Source organism: Lonchura striata, chromosome 12, assembly GCF_050655825.1.
Source record: "Lonchura striata isolate lonStrDom1 chromosome 12, ASM5065582v1, whole genome shotgun sequence".
Taxonomy (NCBI): domain Eukaryota; kingdom Metazoa; phylum Chordata; class Aves; order Passeriformes; family Estrildidae; genus Lonchura; species Lonchura striata.
Window position 1 is genome coordinate 9,277,424 of NC_140714.1, and position 13,167 is coordinate 9,290,590.

At 63.5% G+C, this 13,167-nt stretch overlaps 5 protein-coding genes across 10 annotated transcripts; 2 read left to right on the top strand and 3 right to left on the bottom strand.

The window, feature by feature from the left end:
- Window position 1: 1 nt before the first annotated feature.
- On the bottom strand, window positions 2-1,118 carry JAGN1 (jagunal vesicle mediated transporter 1). Its single transcript, XM_021531390.4, has 3 exons — window positions 1,075-1,118; window positions 791-888; window positions 2-710 (listed from the first exon to the last, which is right to left on the bottom strand). The coding sequence occupies exons 2-3, from the start codon at window positions 877-879 to the stop codon at window positions 248-250; spliced, it is 552 nt and encodes a 183-aa protein (XP_021387065.1). The 5' UTR covers window positions 880-888; window positions 1,075-1,118; the 3' UTR covers window positions 2-247.
- Window positions 1,098-3,056, top strand: RPUSD3 (RNA pseudouridine synthase D3). 5 transcript variants are annotated; one of them, XM_085590421.1, is made up of 9 exons: window positions 1,098-1,270; window positions 1,587-1,654; window positions 1,731-1,775; window positions 1,867-1,963; window positions 2,052-2,159; window positions 2,228-2,312; window positions 2,382-2,508; window positions 2,590-2,729; window positions 2,810-3,056. In XM_085590421.1, the coding sequence occupies exons 1-9, from the start codon at window positions 1,113-1,115 to the stop codon at window positions 2,978-2,980; spliced, it is 999 nt and encodes a 332-aa protein (XP_085446547.1). In that variant the 5' UTR covers window positions 1,098-1,112; the 3' UTR covers window positions 2,981-3,056. The 5 variants fall into 5 exon arrangements, with proteins under 5 accessions (XP_085446547.1, XP_085446549.1, XP_021387034.3 ...); XM_085590423.1 differs by having other exon boundaries at window positions 1,152-1,250; XM_021531359.3 differs by lacking the exon at window positions 1,098-1,270 and adding an exon at window positions 1,275-1,360.
- Window positions 3,057-3,244: 188 nt separating this feature from the next.
- On the bottom strand, window positions 3,245-7,306 carry TTLL3 (tubulin tyrosine ligase like 3). The gene is made up of 10 exons (XM_077786026.2): window positions 6,916-7,306; window positions 6,480-6,791; window positions 6,233-6,361; window positions 6,051-6,165; window positions 5,846-5,953; window positions 5,428-5,596; window positions 5,205-5,353; window positions 4,883-5,129; window positions 4,369-4,804; window positions 3,245-4,294 (listed from the first exon to the last, which is right to left on the bottom strand). The coding sequence occupies exons 1-10, from the start codon at window positions 7,165-7,167 to the stop codon at window positions 3,377-3,379; spliced, it is 2,835 nt and encodes a 944-aa protein (XP_077642152.2). The 5' UTR covers window positions 7,168-7,306; the 3' UTR covers window positions 3,245-3,376.
- A 537-nt stretch (window positions 7,307-7,843) lies between these two features.
- Window positions 7,844-10,353, bottom strand: ARPC4 (actin related protein 2/3 complex subunit 4). The gene is made up of 7 exons (XM_021531415.3): window positions 10,348-10,353; window positions 9,707-9,781; window positions 9,398-9,516; window positions 8,957-9,068; window positions 8,789-8,884; window positions 8,479-8,649; window positions 7,844-8,058 (listed from the first exon to the last, which is right to left on the bottom strand). The coding sequence occupies exons 1-7, from the start codon at window positions 10,351-10,353 to the stop codon at window positions 8,053-8,055; spliced, it is 585 nt and encodes a 194-aa protein (XP_021387090.2). The 3' UTR covers window positions 7,844-8,052.
- TADA3 (transcriptional adaptor 3) lies at window positions 10,023-13,084 on the top strand. 2 transcript variants are annotated; one of them, XM_085590439.1, is made up of 8 exons: window positions 10,023-10,558; window positions 10,679-10,929; window positions 11,097-11,202; window positions 11,356-11,497; window positions 11,649-11,752; window positions 11,854-11,963; window positions 12,078-12,281; window positions 12,358-13,084. In XM_085590439.1, exons 1-8 carry the CDS (start codon window positions 10,352-10,354, stop codon window positions 12,548-12,550), a joined length of 1,317 nt encoding a protein of 438 aa, XP_085446565.1. In that variant the 5' UTR covers window positions 10,023-10,351; the 3' UTR covers window positions 12,551-13,084. The 2 variants fall into 2 exon arrangements, with proteins under 2 accessions (XP_085446565.1, XP_021389823.1); XM_021534148.4 differs by having other exon boundaries at window positions 12,096-12,281.
- Window positions 13,085-13,167: the final 83 nt, after the last annotated feature.

The following is a 13,167-nucleotide window of genomic DNA, read 5'->3' on the forward strand; positions in this document are numbered from 1 at the left end:
GTGGGAGAGCGGACGGTGCTTTATTTCCATAGAGCAACACGCGGAGGAAGGGGCATGCACCCCAGCGACCCTCCACGGCCCCAGCCCTCGGGGTCTCCCCCTTGCATGCGAGCTCGGGGCCGTGGTGTGCCTCAGACACTCACCCCGTGGTCCCCGAGGATCCCCCACCCACCGGAGCTGCGCCAGCGCTGCCCCACAGCACTGAACTGCAGAGCTTCGGCACCTCACGGAGCCCACCTATCCCCACTCATTTCTTCTTCTTCTCCTGCGTGCTAGTGAACCAGGAGTCCAGCAGCTTCTTGCTGTAGTAGAGTTGCCAGCCATGCACCTGCGCGGCCACCACCACCACCAGGTACATGACAGAGACGGCCGAGAAGCCGAAGATGAAGCGGTAAGCTTTGCCGTGGCGGTACAGCTGCTGTGCCATGGGGAACATCTCCATGGCCCCGTAGATGAGGGGAGCTATGGAGAAGAGGCCGGTGCTGATCATGGAGAGTACCAGGTAGCTGATGTTGTTGCGGGGGAAGGACAGGAGGCCCAGGAGGGAGGGCAGGATGCTGAGCAGGTAGGGATACTCCCACTGGTAGGGCATGGCCACCTGGTCGTGGGGCAGCAGCTTGAGGTGTGCCACGACCATCTGGGCCAGGAGCAGCAGCCAGATGACCACATGCGTGTAGATTAGTTTCTTGATCTCCGACTTGAGGGTCACGCTGGAGAGAGAGTGTGGGGCCATCAGCGACTGTTGGGGTCGCGTGTCCCCCCCCGGAATCCCGGGAAAGGGGACACCTACCTCATCTGGTAGTGCGAGGCCACGCGCTCCCGGTGCTGGAAGTCGCTGCCGTCGGTGCCGGCGGCGCGGGGACCCCCGCGGGAAGCCATGGCGCTGTCCTGGGGAGACACAGCGTCGGGCGGGGCCGCCCTCCCTGCCCGCCTCCCCAGCGCAGCCCCGGCACCAGCCCCCCGAACCTCCCCCCGACGGAGACAGCCCCGGGGTTCCCTCCCCGTGACCGCCCGGCCCTCCGGGACATCCCCGGGGGTGACACTCCCGGCCCGCCGCTCCCCGCCGCGCCGCACCTGCGGGCGGGACCCTCTGCCCGCGCTTCCGCCGCTCTATGGCCGCGGCCGCCGGCTCCGGATGCCGGGGGCGCCGCTCGGCGCAGGCGCGGCGCTGCCGCCATGGCGGGCACCGGGAGCGCCGCCGCCGCCGCGCGCGGGCTGGCGCGCGCGGGACCGGGAGCGCGCGGCGCGGGGTCAGCGGGGCGCGCACGGGGTGGGCACGGGGTGCACGCCCATGGGTGTGCTGGCACCTGGAGATGCACACGCGTGGGGGCTGGTGGGAGCCCACTGGGGACGCACACGCGTGGGTGCAGAGGGGTTATGGGGCGCTTGTGGGATTGGGGACGTACCAGTGGGGTTCACCTTTCAGATGTGTGAGCACAGAGGGGCTGGGGAAGCATGAGGTGCGGAGACATGTGGAGAGGAGGGCAGATGGTGGGTGAGATTTATGGACACGCAGAGTGGGGTGCAGGGAAGATGCTGAGGGAAGTCCCACCTGTGTCCCCCCCTTCCCACTCCGTCCCCTGCAGGTGGAGGCGGCTGCTGGGCCCCAAGGAGACGCTGAGGCTGTTGGAGGGCTCTGTGGTGCACCGGGAAGGTACCTGCGACAGGGGAGAATGGGGGCAGGGGAGACAGTGAGGGATGTCCATCCTGACCAGACTTCCCCTCACTAGGAGCCCTGCTGGCACTGAGCAAGCCCCCTGGCCTCCCCATTCTGGGTGAGTACAGGACAGCAATGGGGGGGGTCTGCAGGGGTGGGGGTGCCTATGTGGGGTCTCAGCAGGTGCTGACCTGCCAGCATCTCCCCAGGGCGTCCTGGGGACCTGAGCCTGGATTCACTGCTGCCAGCACTGAGACGACACCTGAGCCTCTCTGCTGAGCTCCACGTGGTGAAGGCTCCTGCCAGGTGTGGTAGGAAGTTCCAGGCTGGAGGTCCTGGGGTGGAGCTAGGGCTGCCTTTCCCCCTCCAGGTCTCAAGCAGCCATGTCCCACAGGGAGTATTCTGGCCTTGTCCTCCTGTCCAGCTGCTACCACACCACTAAGAAGCTCCAACAGTTCTTCACCAGTGCTCGTAGGAGAGGCCAGTACCCTGCCACATATCGGTGAGTCCTTGGGACTCTGCCATGCTGGCATGGAGGTCCTGTCCCCTTCTCACCATCTTACCCTGCAGTGCCATCACCGTGGGAATCCCAGCAGAGGTGGAGGGTGAAGTCTCCACTGGGCTGTGCTGGCAGCAGCAGGGGGACAGAGCCATGGTAAGGGGGTGCTGGTGGGCTGGGGGCACGGGGGATACCCCAGGGAGTGCTGAGGGCTGTGCTCTGCAGGTGGTGCCGGTCCCAGACCCAGGACGCCGCAGCCTGGCCAGGAAGGATGTGAAGAACACCCTGACACGCTACCGGGTGCTGAGTGCCGCAGGGGGCTGTGCCCTCCTCCAGCTCCAGCCCAGGACGGGTGAGTGGCTCCCCAACACCTCTGCCACCCGAGGTAGTTTCCTGACTCCTGCATTCTCACCTTCTCCCTGTTCCTCCCCAGCTTTCCCAGAGCAGCTCCAGGTGCACCTGACACTGCTGCTGTGCCCAGCCCTGGGTGACCATAAGCACTCTTCCCGCGTGGGCAGGGTGCTGGGAGTGCCCTTCTGTCTGCCCCTCGAGACTGCCCCGACCCACACACAGGTATGTGGCCAGGGGGGATGCTGGGTGGGGCATTCAGCACAGCCCTCAGTGACCCCATTGAGCTGCCCACTCAATTGCAGGTACTGGACGAGGAGTTGCTGTCTCGGCTGGGGCTTTCTCCACGGCAGCTCCATCGCCTCCCACTCCACATCCACCTGCAGGAGCTAGTGCTGCCCGAGGGCCCCCTCTGTGCCCCCCCACCACCCTACTTCCTGCACACTCTGCACTCTCTGGGGCTGCCTGAGCACTAGGAGCCCTAGGGCTGCAGGGGGACACCCACTCCACCCTTCTGCTCTCTGCCACCCCATTAAAATTCCCCCTGCTGCCTGGGTGGCCCAGCACTCATTTCTTTTCTTGGCACACAGAGGATGCATTTCTCCCGACTGTTTCTCTGGCATTGCTGAGGGCACCAGCCCTGCCACCATTTTCTGCCTGCCCTGGTTCCAAGTGTTAGAATGCAGCAGTGTCATCACCCACCACAGCTCTGTCTGGCAGGGGCAACCACAGGCAGGAGCAGAGACTGGTTTTCCTGCCTGCTCTCTGCTCTGACAGCACCAGTTCCCACCCACAGCCCCATCCCAGGGGCAGTCCTGGCCCTCCCCACAACTCACACACAGAAGGTCTGAGACAGACTCCTTGCCACAGAATTATTTTAAAGGGGAAGGAGGGAGAAGGTGGGTACCACGACACAGCAGTAGGAGCTCTTTGGGATGAGAGGCAGCCAGTGTTGGCTCAGCAAGGACAGACAGGGTGCTGTCCACTTCTGGGGGTGTCTCAGTGTCCCAAGTTTTCTGCATCCCTCTGGGAGCTGCTGTGTGCTTCTGCTCCATGCATAGGGTCCTGGTGCTCTGCACAGACAGGGGTTGTTGCAGGGGCTTGGCAGGAGGGAAGGAGCGTGCAGAACCCTGGGTTAGCCAGGGGTTGCTGTGGGTTCTCCGGGGTGGTGGCATTGGCACCCAGTCCAGGTGACAGCCATTGTTCTGGGGCTGCCCAGGCAGGCGACCAAGCTGTGACAGCCCCTTGCTCCCAGCAGAAGAAGCCCGAGGCTTTGGTGGTGCTGGGGAGTTAGAGCTGGTGGAAGAGCAGTGGCTCAGTTGCTCCAGAGGCAGCTTCTCTGTTGCTGTTCTGGGCTGGGTCACCTTGGTTTTTCTGCCCCCTGGGGACACAGAAGACTTGGAGGCACTGGACACAGTGACGGTGGGAGATCGATGCCATGCTCTCTGGGGCACCTGGGTGGTTCTGCCCCCTGGGGACGCAGACAACTTGGAGGCACTGGTCACCATGGCAAGAGATCGATGCTGTGCTCTCTGTGGCACCCAGGTGGTTCTGCCCCCTGGGGACAGGGAGAGCTTGGGGGCACAAGGCACAGTAGTGGGGAATTGATGCTGTGCTTGCTTGGGTACATGGGTGGCTCTGGCCCCTGGGGACACAGGGTGGTGGAGAGTATTGGCCACAGTGGTGGGGAGCTTGTCCTGGGCTTGCTGCTGTGGTGACTGGAGGTTCTTCAGGGAACAGCCTTCGACCATCAGCTTCACACGTGCTGACAGAGGCTTGGGCACAGCTGCCTGCAGGGAGACAGCGGGTAGTGGGGGGCTCAGGGTGTCTGGGGGGTGTGTGACCCCCATCCCCCCCAGCCTACCTCCTTGTAGATGAGCTCAAACGCTCCAATGGAACAGGTGGGGTTGTCCTTGCGGTCGAGGACGAGGCACAGCGTGTCCCGCTGGACGTTGGCACAGAGCTGTCGGGTCACTGCCGAGGAGGGGCTCATGGTGGGGCAGGAATTGATCTCCAGCAGCCACGGCTGGTAGTCCTCCCCGACGAGAAAGTCGGCCCCGTAGAGCTCGAAGTTACCCTTGCGGAAGCGCACCCGTTCCCGGGCACTGCGCAGAGTGTTCAGGATCGCCGCCTTCATACCGGGCACCAGCACCTGGTGCCAAGCATCCGCCTGCCCCAGCTGTGCCAGGTATTCCTGGAACTGCTTGTTTGACCAGATCTTGTCAGGGGGCACACGGGGGTCCTGATCTGGTGACATCTTGTACCACTTCTGGACGGAGACGTTGCAGAGGTGCCTGGCACTGGAGCAGGGAGAGTGGGGCTGGGTTAGGGGGTGCCAGGGTGCTGGGGTGTGGAGGGCCGGGGTGAGGGGCGCTCACCGCTCCAGGTGATGCAGGGAGAAGGGCCGGGAGCAGAAGCGCAGGTAGCAGTCTTGGTAGAACCAGACAGTCAGTGGGTTCCAGTCAGTCACAACAAACCATTGCCGGATGTCGAATTTGGTGCCGAAAATGGTCAGCAGCCGCTCCACGTACTTCTGCACCACCCATCTGCCCACCTGCACCGAGGGTGCTGTGCTGCTCCATGCCAGCTGCAGCATCTCCTCCAGCCGCATCATACAGATGATGCCTGGGAAGTATAGTCATAGTGGGACCCCTCCTAAATGGGGAGCTTCTGTGTGTTCCCCACTTCCCCCAGCCTTACCCCTGCCTTGGGATTCAGCGCCAGGTTTGAGGATCCAGACGTTGAACTTGCCCTCCATGTCAAGCTGGGGCAGCTTCTCTGCCAGGCTCTGCAGCAGGTCCTGGCACTGTTTCCGCTGCTGTCTGGTCAGCACCAGCTCTGCCCCCTCACTGTGGAGGGGAAGGGGGCCTCAGCAGCAGCCCTGCCATGGTGCCCCCTGTCCCCCATCCTCCTCAGCACTCACTGTGCCACACGGTAGTATTGCTGCAGGAAGCGGTCCCAGTCGATGCATGTCCTGCAGGGGGACGGGGTGTTCCTGTCGATGTCCTGGTGCTGCAGAACACCCAGGTGCTGCTTACAGATCTCCAGGGCTTCCTCCACCAGCTCAGGATACAGGGGGGAGTCTGGCCGTGCTGTGGAATGCTTGGGGTGAGAGATGTGACTCCTATGCCAGCCTTGGGGCCAAAGCCTTCCTTTGGGATGGGTGGCTTTGGGTGTATGGGGATGGTGTTGGGAGCAGAGCACCCATAAGCTAGACTGGTAGGAGGGAGTGGGGGATCCCAGGCCACAGCCATAAGTAGAGGCTGTGTCTTCAAGCTCAGCCATCAGTTTTCCCTAGCTGTATTCTGCCATCATCCCCAGGCCCAGCTCCATGTACTCACCTGCCCCCTTGGCAGAGTTTGGGACCTGCTCAGTCCTCACTGGCCTGTCCCCAGCCTCCTCCAGGGCCAGTTTGAGCAGGCTACGTGCTGCTGTCAGGCGGAAATCCTCTGCAAGAGGGAGGCATCATCCCCAGACAGTCCTGCACAGGACATTGGAGCAGTGGGAGCACAAGGAGGGACAGAAAGGCAACAGCCTTCAGCTCACCGATGAAAGCTTCTCGATCATCCATGGTCCCCAGCTGGTAGCACCGGGGGAAGAAGGTGTTGGGGTCAGCTTGCTCAATCCACGGAAGGTTTTGTAGGCTGAGGCACAGCCCCTCCTGTTTAGAGGAAGTTGTCAGTCCCTACTGGACCTCGTCCCCCTCCCCAAGGGCTCCAGCCTCCCACCTTGGTGGTGAACGCGTCCACCCGGGCATAGTGGTTCACCATGCTGTCCTGCTGCAGCAGCTGGCAGTCAATGGCCTCAAGGAAGTTGGTCCAGATGAAGTTAGGCAGCTGGTCCCGTGCCAGGTAGGACTGGCAGAGGGAGGAAGCCAGGGTGGGACACAGAGCCCCCATCCCACCCTTATCCCCTGTCCAAGGCTGTGCTCATGCCTGGGGCTGGCAGAGCTCAGTCCCAGCCCTCTTTGCTAACCATGAGGCCATGGATGCCGTCAGGGTCCTCATCACACTGCTCTTCCTCCTCCTCAGCAGGTAGCCATGGGTGTTGCAGGGGGTCTGTGGTCCCCAGAAAAGGCTGTGCCCCACCGTGTGGGTTCAGCAGTACCTCCCTCTGCCTACCACCAGCATTACTTGGAGCTGTCTGCAGCCGCTGCTTGTTGTGGTCTCCACAATGCTGCTCCAGCTGTCTGCCCACGTGGAGGAGCTTCCTCTCCACCCAGCCCCGGGCTCGCAGCAGGCGGCGGATGATGGGGTAGGGGCCCTGTACCGAGAAGATCTTCTTCTCCTGTGCAGAGACCAGTGGGCTCAGCCAGCCCCAGTCCTGGTTCCTCTGGCGCAGCTCTCCTGAGCCAGAAATGCAATAAATGCAAGCAGGTGGCGTTTGAGGGGTGTGAAATCAGGTCCCTCACCTTAACGGCCATCTCCACATGCAGCTTGGCCTTCTTGAGCTGCTCAAGGTTAAGCGAGCGCTGGCAGCCAACCTGGTGGCTGGTGGTGGCTGCTGAGTGCCCTATGAGGACAGCCCTGTCTGAGCCCACTGTCACCATGTCCCCAGTCCCACAGGGCAGGCATGGAGAGGTAGAAAGCACTGACCTGGCCTTCGGGCCCTTGGAAGGGTAGTCTCCGACCTGCTGAGCCTTGTGCCAGTGCCCCAGCTGCATTGCACAGTCCTGGGATGCCCCCCTGTGCCCTTGTCCCCAGCTGCCTGGGCCGTGAGGTGGCTGAAGTGTACCCTGCTCAAGTGCTGTCTCTGTCTGGGGGTCTGTGTGCCTGCAGTGCTGCTGTGTGTGTCACGTTGTCCCATGGTAGCCTGAGGAGAGCTGTGGCTCTTCCTCCTCTGTGCCAAGCAGGTTGGCCTATTCCCCTGTCCTGCTGGGGACTTAAGTTGGAGTCCAGTACAGGACACGGCCTCCAAGCCCCAGTACTGCTGATCTCAGAATGCAGGCTGTGGCTCCCCCAAGCCCAGCACCACTGTGATGTCACAGCCCCAGCTCCAGCCACCACGATGGCTCCACTGCACAGAAGGGGGGACGCAAACAGCCCCCTATGCCCATGGCCAGCCATCCCCCACTCAAACCTTGCACCCTGCCCGAAATCCTTTAGTACTGCACAACCCAAGCCCCTTGCTGTCCCCAGGCCGACTTCAAGTCCTTTCAGACTCTCCTGACACCCCCCCACAGCCCTTCACACACCACCAGGGTGACCCCACTGTTTTGTGTTGCCACACTGTGCCCTCCAGTTCCGTGTCCTGCTCCCATTCCATGATCTGTCCCCCAATGCCCTCCCCCATCCCCGGTGTGGCCCGGAGCGGCGGGAGGGAGGAGACGGAGGCGGGGATACAGCAAACAAGACCGTTTAAAAAACGAGACGAGACAAGGGGCAGCGGCCGGGCCGCGCTGCCGCAAGCGGGGGCTGCTCCCGCCCAGCCCAGAGAGGGGCGGGCAGGGCCCGGCCCCGCCCAGCGGTCCTCGAGAAACGAGAGCAGGCACAGGCACAGTGCCCGGTGGGCACAAGCACAGAGGAGCCACGGGGTCCTGCACCACGGCCTAAAACTGGAGAGAAAACACATGGCTGTTAGTCCCTGCTTGCAGCGCTCAGAGAGCCCTCACCACCCTCCTGGCACCTGGGATGGAGGCCTTGGGTGGCCACTGCTCACAGGGATCCGTGCTCAGCTTCTCCTCCCCAGGCACTGCACATCCATCTCAGCACCCACCAAAAGGGTCTCATCCCCTAAGGCTGCTGCTGCCTCTGAGAAAGTTCTGGGGGTCTCAAATCTGGCACTTCATGAGCAAAAGGGATACAAGCACCTTTGGCATCCTTTCCTCCCTGTCCCCAAAGAGGCTCCTTAGGCATGGTGTCACCATGTCCTCATTAACGGGACAGGGGGACTCTGGGCACAATAGCCTCATTGGCTTTGACCCCACACCCCACTCCAAAAATGAGAGACCCCTCCTCCCACTTCAGAGTCTCACATTCTTAAGGAACTCCTCTGCCACAATGCGGGCCCTTGCATTGACAGAGAGTTTCATCTCGCTGATTTCCTTATCAATCTCCTCCATGAAGTGGATGACAAAGTCCACCAGCTTGTGCTTGTACATCTGCTCCGTGTGGAAGTTTGTGATCAAGAAGCTGATATCATAACCCTGCACAAGAGAGAAGCACCCTAGGGTTTAGCACCCAAACCGCTGGCCATGCAAGCTCACATCCCAGTTCTGCACTGGACACTCTCCCAGTGCCAGGAGCAGAGCCAGGAGTCGTTCTGTCCCCTCCCTGTCACCTTACCTCCACGGGCTTCCTGCGCAGAATAAAGAAGTTCTCAGCCCTCATCATCATGAAGCGCATGAATTTGTGGCACAAGATCTTCTCGATCTCGTCAGCCTGCAGAGAGAAAAGGGAAGTGAGGCTTCCCCAGAGGCTGAGCTGCCAGTCCCCTGCCCAAACCCCCCTCACCTGCTTCACGGCGATGCTGACGCGCACAGAGTTAATGGAGCCCTCGATGAGGACCTTCTCCTTCTCGTTCCTGCTGATGATCACCGGCTGCAACAGCAGCTCTTTGCTGCTCCTGAGAACAGAGGGAGGGCAGGAGTGACTCAGAAGGAAGCATTTACTGTGGGAAACAGGGAAGGGAAGCCGCAGGGATCACGGGGATGTGGGGGCTTTCGCACAGGATGCTTCCGTGTCCCGAAGATGTTCCCCCTCAGGACAGACGCTCCCTCGGTCCCAAGCTAGATCCCCTTCCTCCTCCCCGCAGTCCCCCGGCTCCCTGCCGGCACTGGCCGTCCGCCTAAGGGCCGGGGGTGGCCAGTGCACGGCAGGAACGGGCCAGCGGTCCCCAGGGCGGGCAACCAGGGCTCGGCAGGGCTCTCTCGGTGTTCCCTCCCGCCCCCGTACCTGACTTCCACCTCGGGCTTGTTGTGCCGCTCCACCACCTGCGAGGAGAAGTTCTCCAGGCACAGCGCGGCCTGCAGCGTAGCGCGCACCGCGTTCAGGTACGGGCGCAGCGTGGCGGTCTGCGGGGACACGGCGGTGGCGTCAGACCCCCACCGGAGCCCGGCGGTCGCGTCTCGCTCCCTGCCCCAGCCCCCGACCAGCAGCCCGCAGCCCCCTCAGCCCCGCTCACTCCGCCGGCCGCGGTCCCGGTCCCGACCCTCCCCAGCCTCCCCGCCGCCACGGCCGCTCACGGGGCGCCCCCCGCCCTACCATGGTGGCGGCGGAGCTCCGGCCGGCCAGGCGGAAGTGGCTGATCGCCTCTTCCGGGATGCGCGGCGCCTCCCACTGCGGCGGCAAGGAGGGGGGGCGGCGGGAGGCTCCCGCCCTGCGGCCTGGCCCCCCCCGCGGCACGGAGCCGGGTGGCGGCGGCGAGACTCCGCGCGGCTCCCCCCCGCGCCGTGCCGCGGTTGGTACGGGCCTGTCAGCGCTTCCATATTAGGGAAGGGAGATGGAGCGCGGGCCGGGCCAATGGGCGGCGGCGCGCGGCGCGGCGCGGCCAATGGGCGGCGGGGGGCGGGGCCCCCGCGGGGCCGGAAGGGGCGCCCGGCCCAGGCCCGGCCCCGCGGCCTCCGCTGCGCCCGGGGCCGCCCCCGCCTCGGCCCCGCAGCCCCCGCGATCTCCCTCCGCTCCCCCTCGGTGACCCCCGCCGGGTTCCTCGGTGATCCCCCCCCGCCGGGTTCCCTCAGCGCCCTGGTGGTTCTCTCCACGTTCCTCTCACCGCCCCGGTGATCCCCTGCCCCGGGTTCCGCAGAGCCCCGATGCCCCCCGACCCTCCGTAGTCCCTCACTCCACTCCATTCCCTCCCGGCTTTCCCGCCCCCCACTCCCCCGTGTTCCCGTGCCGGTCCCCACCGCCATGAGCGAGCTGAAGGACTGCCCGCTGCAGTTCCATGACTTCAAGTCGGTGGACCACGTGAAAGTGTGCCCCCGCTACACGGCCGTGCTGGCCCGCTCGGAGGACGATGGCATCGGCATCGAGGAGCTGGACACGCTGCAGCTGGAGCTGGAGACGCTTCTGTCCTCTGCCAGCCGCCGCCTTCGCGTCCTGGAGGCTGAGACACAGGTGCTGGGGCCGCGTTGAGCCGGGGACAGAGTCTCTGCCTCCTTCCACCAAGGGGCTGCCTCTGGTCTGCCCCTGCCCAGCGCTGGGCACAGCATCTTATGGGACACCACTCTCTTCCAGATCCTGACGGACTGGCAGGATAAGAAGGGCGACCGGCGGTTCCTGAAGCTGAGCAAGGACCATGATGTGGGCACATCCGTAAAACATGGGAAGCCCAAGAAGCAGAAGCTGGAGGGCAAAGGGGGCCATGGGACTGGGCCTGGGCCCGGCCGGCCCAAGTCTAAGAACCTGCAGCCCAAGATCCAGGAATATGAATTCCAGGATGACCCCATTGATGTGCCCCGCATCCCCAAAAATGATGCTCCAAACAGGTGTGTGGGTGTTGGGAGGCATTGGGATCATCTTTCTCCTTCTTTGGAGCACATGGCACAAGCGCTACCTCTAGCCTGAGAGAAGAGGCCACAGGGGGAAAGGGGACATGTGTCACCTTCCATGTGCCCCCCTGCATCTCCTTCTCACAGTTCATCCGTTCTTGCAGGTTCTGGGCATCAGTGGAGCCGTACTGTGCCGATCTCACCAACGAGGAGGTCAGAGTCCTGGAGGAGCTGCTCAAGCCGCCAGAGGATGAGGCTGAGCACTACAAGGTGAAAAGCTCCTAAGCCCCTTCCTCTGCCCTCTCTCCCCATCCCCTCTGGCACCTCACAGTGGCTCTTCGTGCCTGGGATGCTGCCATGGCACTGGTGAGGTGGGAGGCAAGGCAGAGGCTCTAGGAGCTGTGCTGAGCCTTGCTCTTGCAGATTCCACCGCTGGGGAAGCATTATTCCCAGCGCTGGGCACAAGAGGACCTGCTGGAGGAGCAGAAGGATGGAGCCCGGGCAGCAGCTGCTGCTGACAAGAAGAAAGGTGTCCTGGGGCCACTGACTGAGCTGGACACTAAAGGTGCCCCAATCCCACCCCTGCCTTTGCCCTGAGGGGCTGGGAGGGCTTGTGCCCAATGGAGCCAAGCCCAAGAAAGGCTGAGGTAGCCCTGCCCCACTGCTCATGTCTGTGCCTTTGGGGTTGCTTTTTCCCCTCTCCCGCTTCTTCCCAGATGTTGATGCCCTCCTGAAGAAGTCAGAAGCCCAGCACGAGCAGCCAGAGGATGGATGTCCCTTTGGTCCCCTGACACAGCGTCTCCTGCAGGCCCTTGTGGAGGTGAGGGGCTCCAATGGCACTATGGCCATGGTGGTCTGGCACTATAGAGCATTCTGCCAAAACCCAGCACTGTAACACTTCCCTCGTGCTCCCTTTGCTAGGAGAACATCATCTCCCCTGTTGAGGACTCCCCCATCCCTGAGATCACTGGCAAGGACTCGGGAGCTGACGGTGCTGGCACATCTCCCCGCAGCCAGAACAAACCCTTCAGGTGAGCAGCTGAGGCGGGCCCAGAGCTCAGCGCTGCCCGCGGGTGCACTGAGCACGCTGCTGGCTCCCTGCCACTGTGAGTCACAGCGAGCAAAGGGCGTGTGGTGGGCAGCAGCCACTCTCACCCCGGCAGTGTCCCCCACACCAAATCACTGGAGGGGCGGATCAAGGAGGAGCTGGTAGCCCAGGGCCTGCTGGAGTCAGAGGACCGTCCGGCTGAGGACTCGGAGGACGAGGTGCTGGCTGAGTTACGCAAGAGGCAGGCAGAGCTGAAGGCGCTCAGCGCACACAACCGCACCAAGAAACACGAGCTGCTGCGGTGAGAGCGAGCGGGCTGGGATGGGTGCGGGCAGGGGGCTGCCTGGCAGGGCCTGACGCCCCCCTGTGCCCCGCAGGCTGGCCAAGGAGGAGCTGCACCGGCAGGAGCTGCGGCAGCGTGTCCGCATGGCTGACAACGAGGTGATGGATGCATTCCGCAAGATCATGGCTGCCCGGCAGAAGAAGCGCACGCCCACCAAAAAGGAGAAGGACCAGGCCTGGAAGACCCTGAAGGAGCGGGAGAGCATCCTCAAGCTGCTGGATGGGTAGCAGGGACCAAGGACCCCCCCATTCTGTGTGGACTTCACCTGCAGGGGGCTGCCCTGCTTGAGCCCTGCCACCATGGGATGGAACTGGCGCAGCTCCCCCATGCCCTGAGTCTGGTCAGCCTCCCTACTCGGATGAAGGAGCCCAGCTGCTGTCCTCTCCCTGTGTAGGGCTGTCACTGATCCAAGCTGGGCACCCGGTGGAGTTGCCGAGGTCCCTCCCTTGAACACCCCCACCCCGGCTGGTGGCTTCCACTCCCACGTCCGCCCTGCACTCCCCTGTTACTCGGGTGACATCAGCCAGGTCACTGCAGGGGCCAGATGTGGCGGCTGTGATGGTGCGATTCCCACGGTCCCCTGTCCCTCTCTGTGATGCGGGGCAGGGGGAGATCCCAGCCCCACGGGTGGACTGGGGGGAGTGGGGAGGGGAAGCGGCTGGAGGGATGAGGGGTCTGGTGGGTGGGTGGCCGAGCTCTCCATGTACCGGTGGTTTCTATTGCCGTGAGCACCGGCAATAAAGGCAGCCGTGTGCAGGTGACAGTGTGGTGACATTGGGGGACAGCCCTGCCCGGCTGTGGGGGTGGGCTCGGTCTGGGGAGGTGGGGGGGTGAGAAGTGGCGG

Bases quoted from the DNA above. Each gene is read 5' to 3' on its own strand.
- JAGN1 (XM_021531390.4), bottom strand. From the start codon at position 879: ATGGCTTCCCGCGGGGGTCCCCGCGCCGCCGGCACCGACGGCAGCGAC. The intron at 711-790 runs GTAGGTGTCCCC...CTCTCTCTCCAG, and splicing joins GCCTCGCACTACCAGATGAG to CGTGACCCTCAAGTCGGAGA.
- TADA3 (XM_085590439.1), top strand. From the start codon at position 10,352: ATGAGCGAGCTGAAGGACTGCCCGCTGCAGTTCCATGACTTCAAGTCG. The intron at 10,559-10,678 runs GTGCTGGGGCCG...ACTCTCTTCCAG, and splicing joins TCCTGGAGGCTGAGACACAG to ATCCTGACGGACTGGCAGGA. The intron at 11,753-11,853 runs GTGAGGGGCTCC...TCCCTTTGCTAG, and splicing joins TCCTGCAGGCCCTTGTGGAG to GAGAACATCATCTCCCCTGT.
- TTLL3 (XM_077786026.2), bottom strand. From the start codon at position 7,167: ATGCAGCTGGGGCACTGGCACAAGGCTCAGCAGGTCGGAGACTACCCT. The intron at 6,792-6,915 runs GTGAGGGACCTG...GTCTCTGCACAG, and splicing joins ATGTGGAGATGGCCGTTAAG to GAGAAGAAGATCTTCTCGGT. The intron at 4,295-4,368 runs GTAGGCTGGGGG...GTCTCCCTGCAG, and splicing joins TTGAGCTCATCTACAAGGAG to GCAGCTGTGCCCAAGCCTCT.
- ARPC4 (XM_021531415.3), bottom strand. The intron at 9,517-9,706 runs GTAGGGCGGGGG...GTGTCCCCGCAG, and splicing joins GGAGCTCCGCCGCCACCATG to ACCGCCACGCTGCGCCCGTA. The intron at 9,069-9,397 runs GTACGGGGGCGG...CTCTGTTCTCAG, and splicing joins AAGCCCGAGGTGGAAGTCAG to GAGCAGCAAAGAGCTGCTGT.
- RPUSD3 (XM_085590421.1), top strand. From the start codon at position 1,113: ATGGCCGCGGCCGCCGGCTCCGGATGCCGGGGGCGCCGCTCGGCGCAG. The intron at 1,655-1,730 runs GTACCTGCGACA...TCCCCTCACTAG, and splicing joins CTCTGTGGTGCACCGGGAAG to GAGCCCTGCTGGCACTGAGC. The intron at 2,313-2,381 runs GTAAGGGGGTGC...TGTGCTCTGCAG, and splicing joins AGCAGGGGGACAGAGCCATG to GTGGTGCCGGTCCCAGACCC.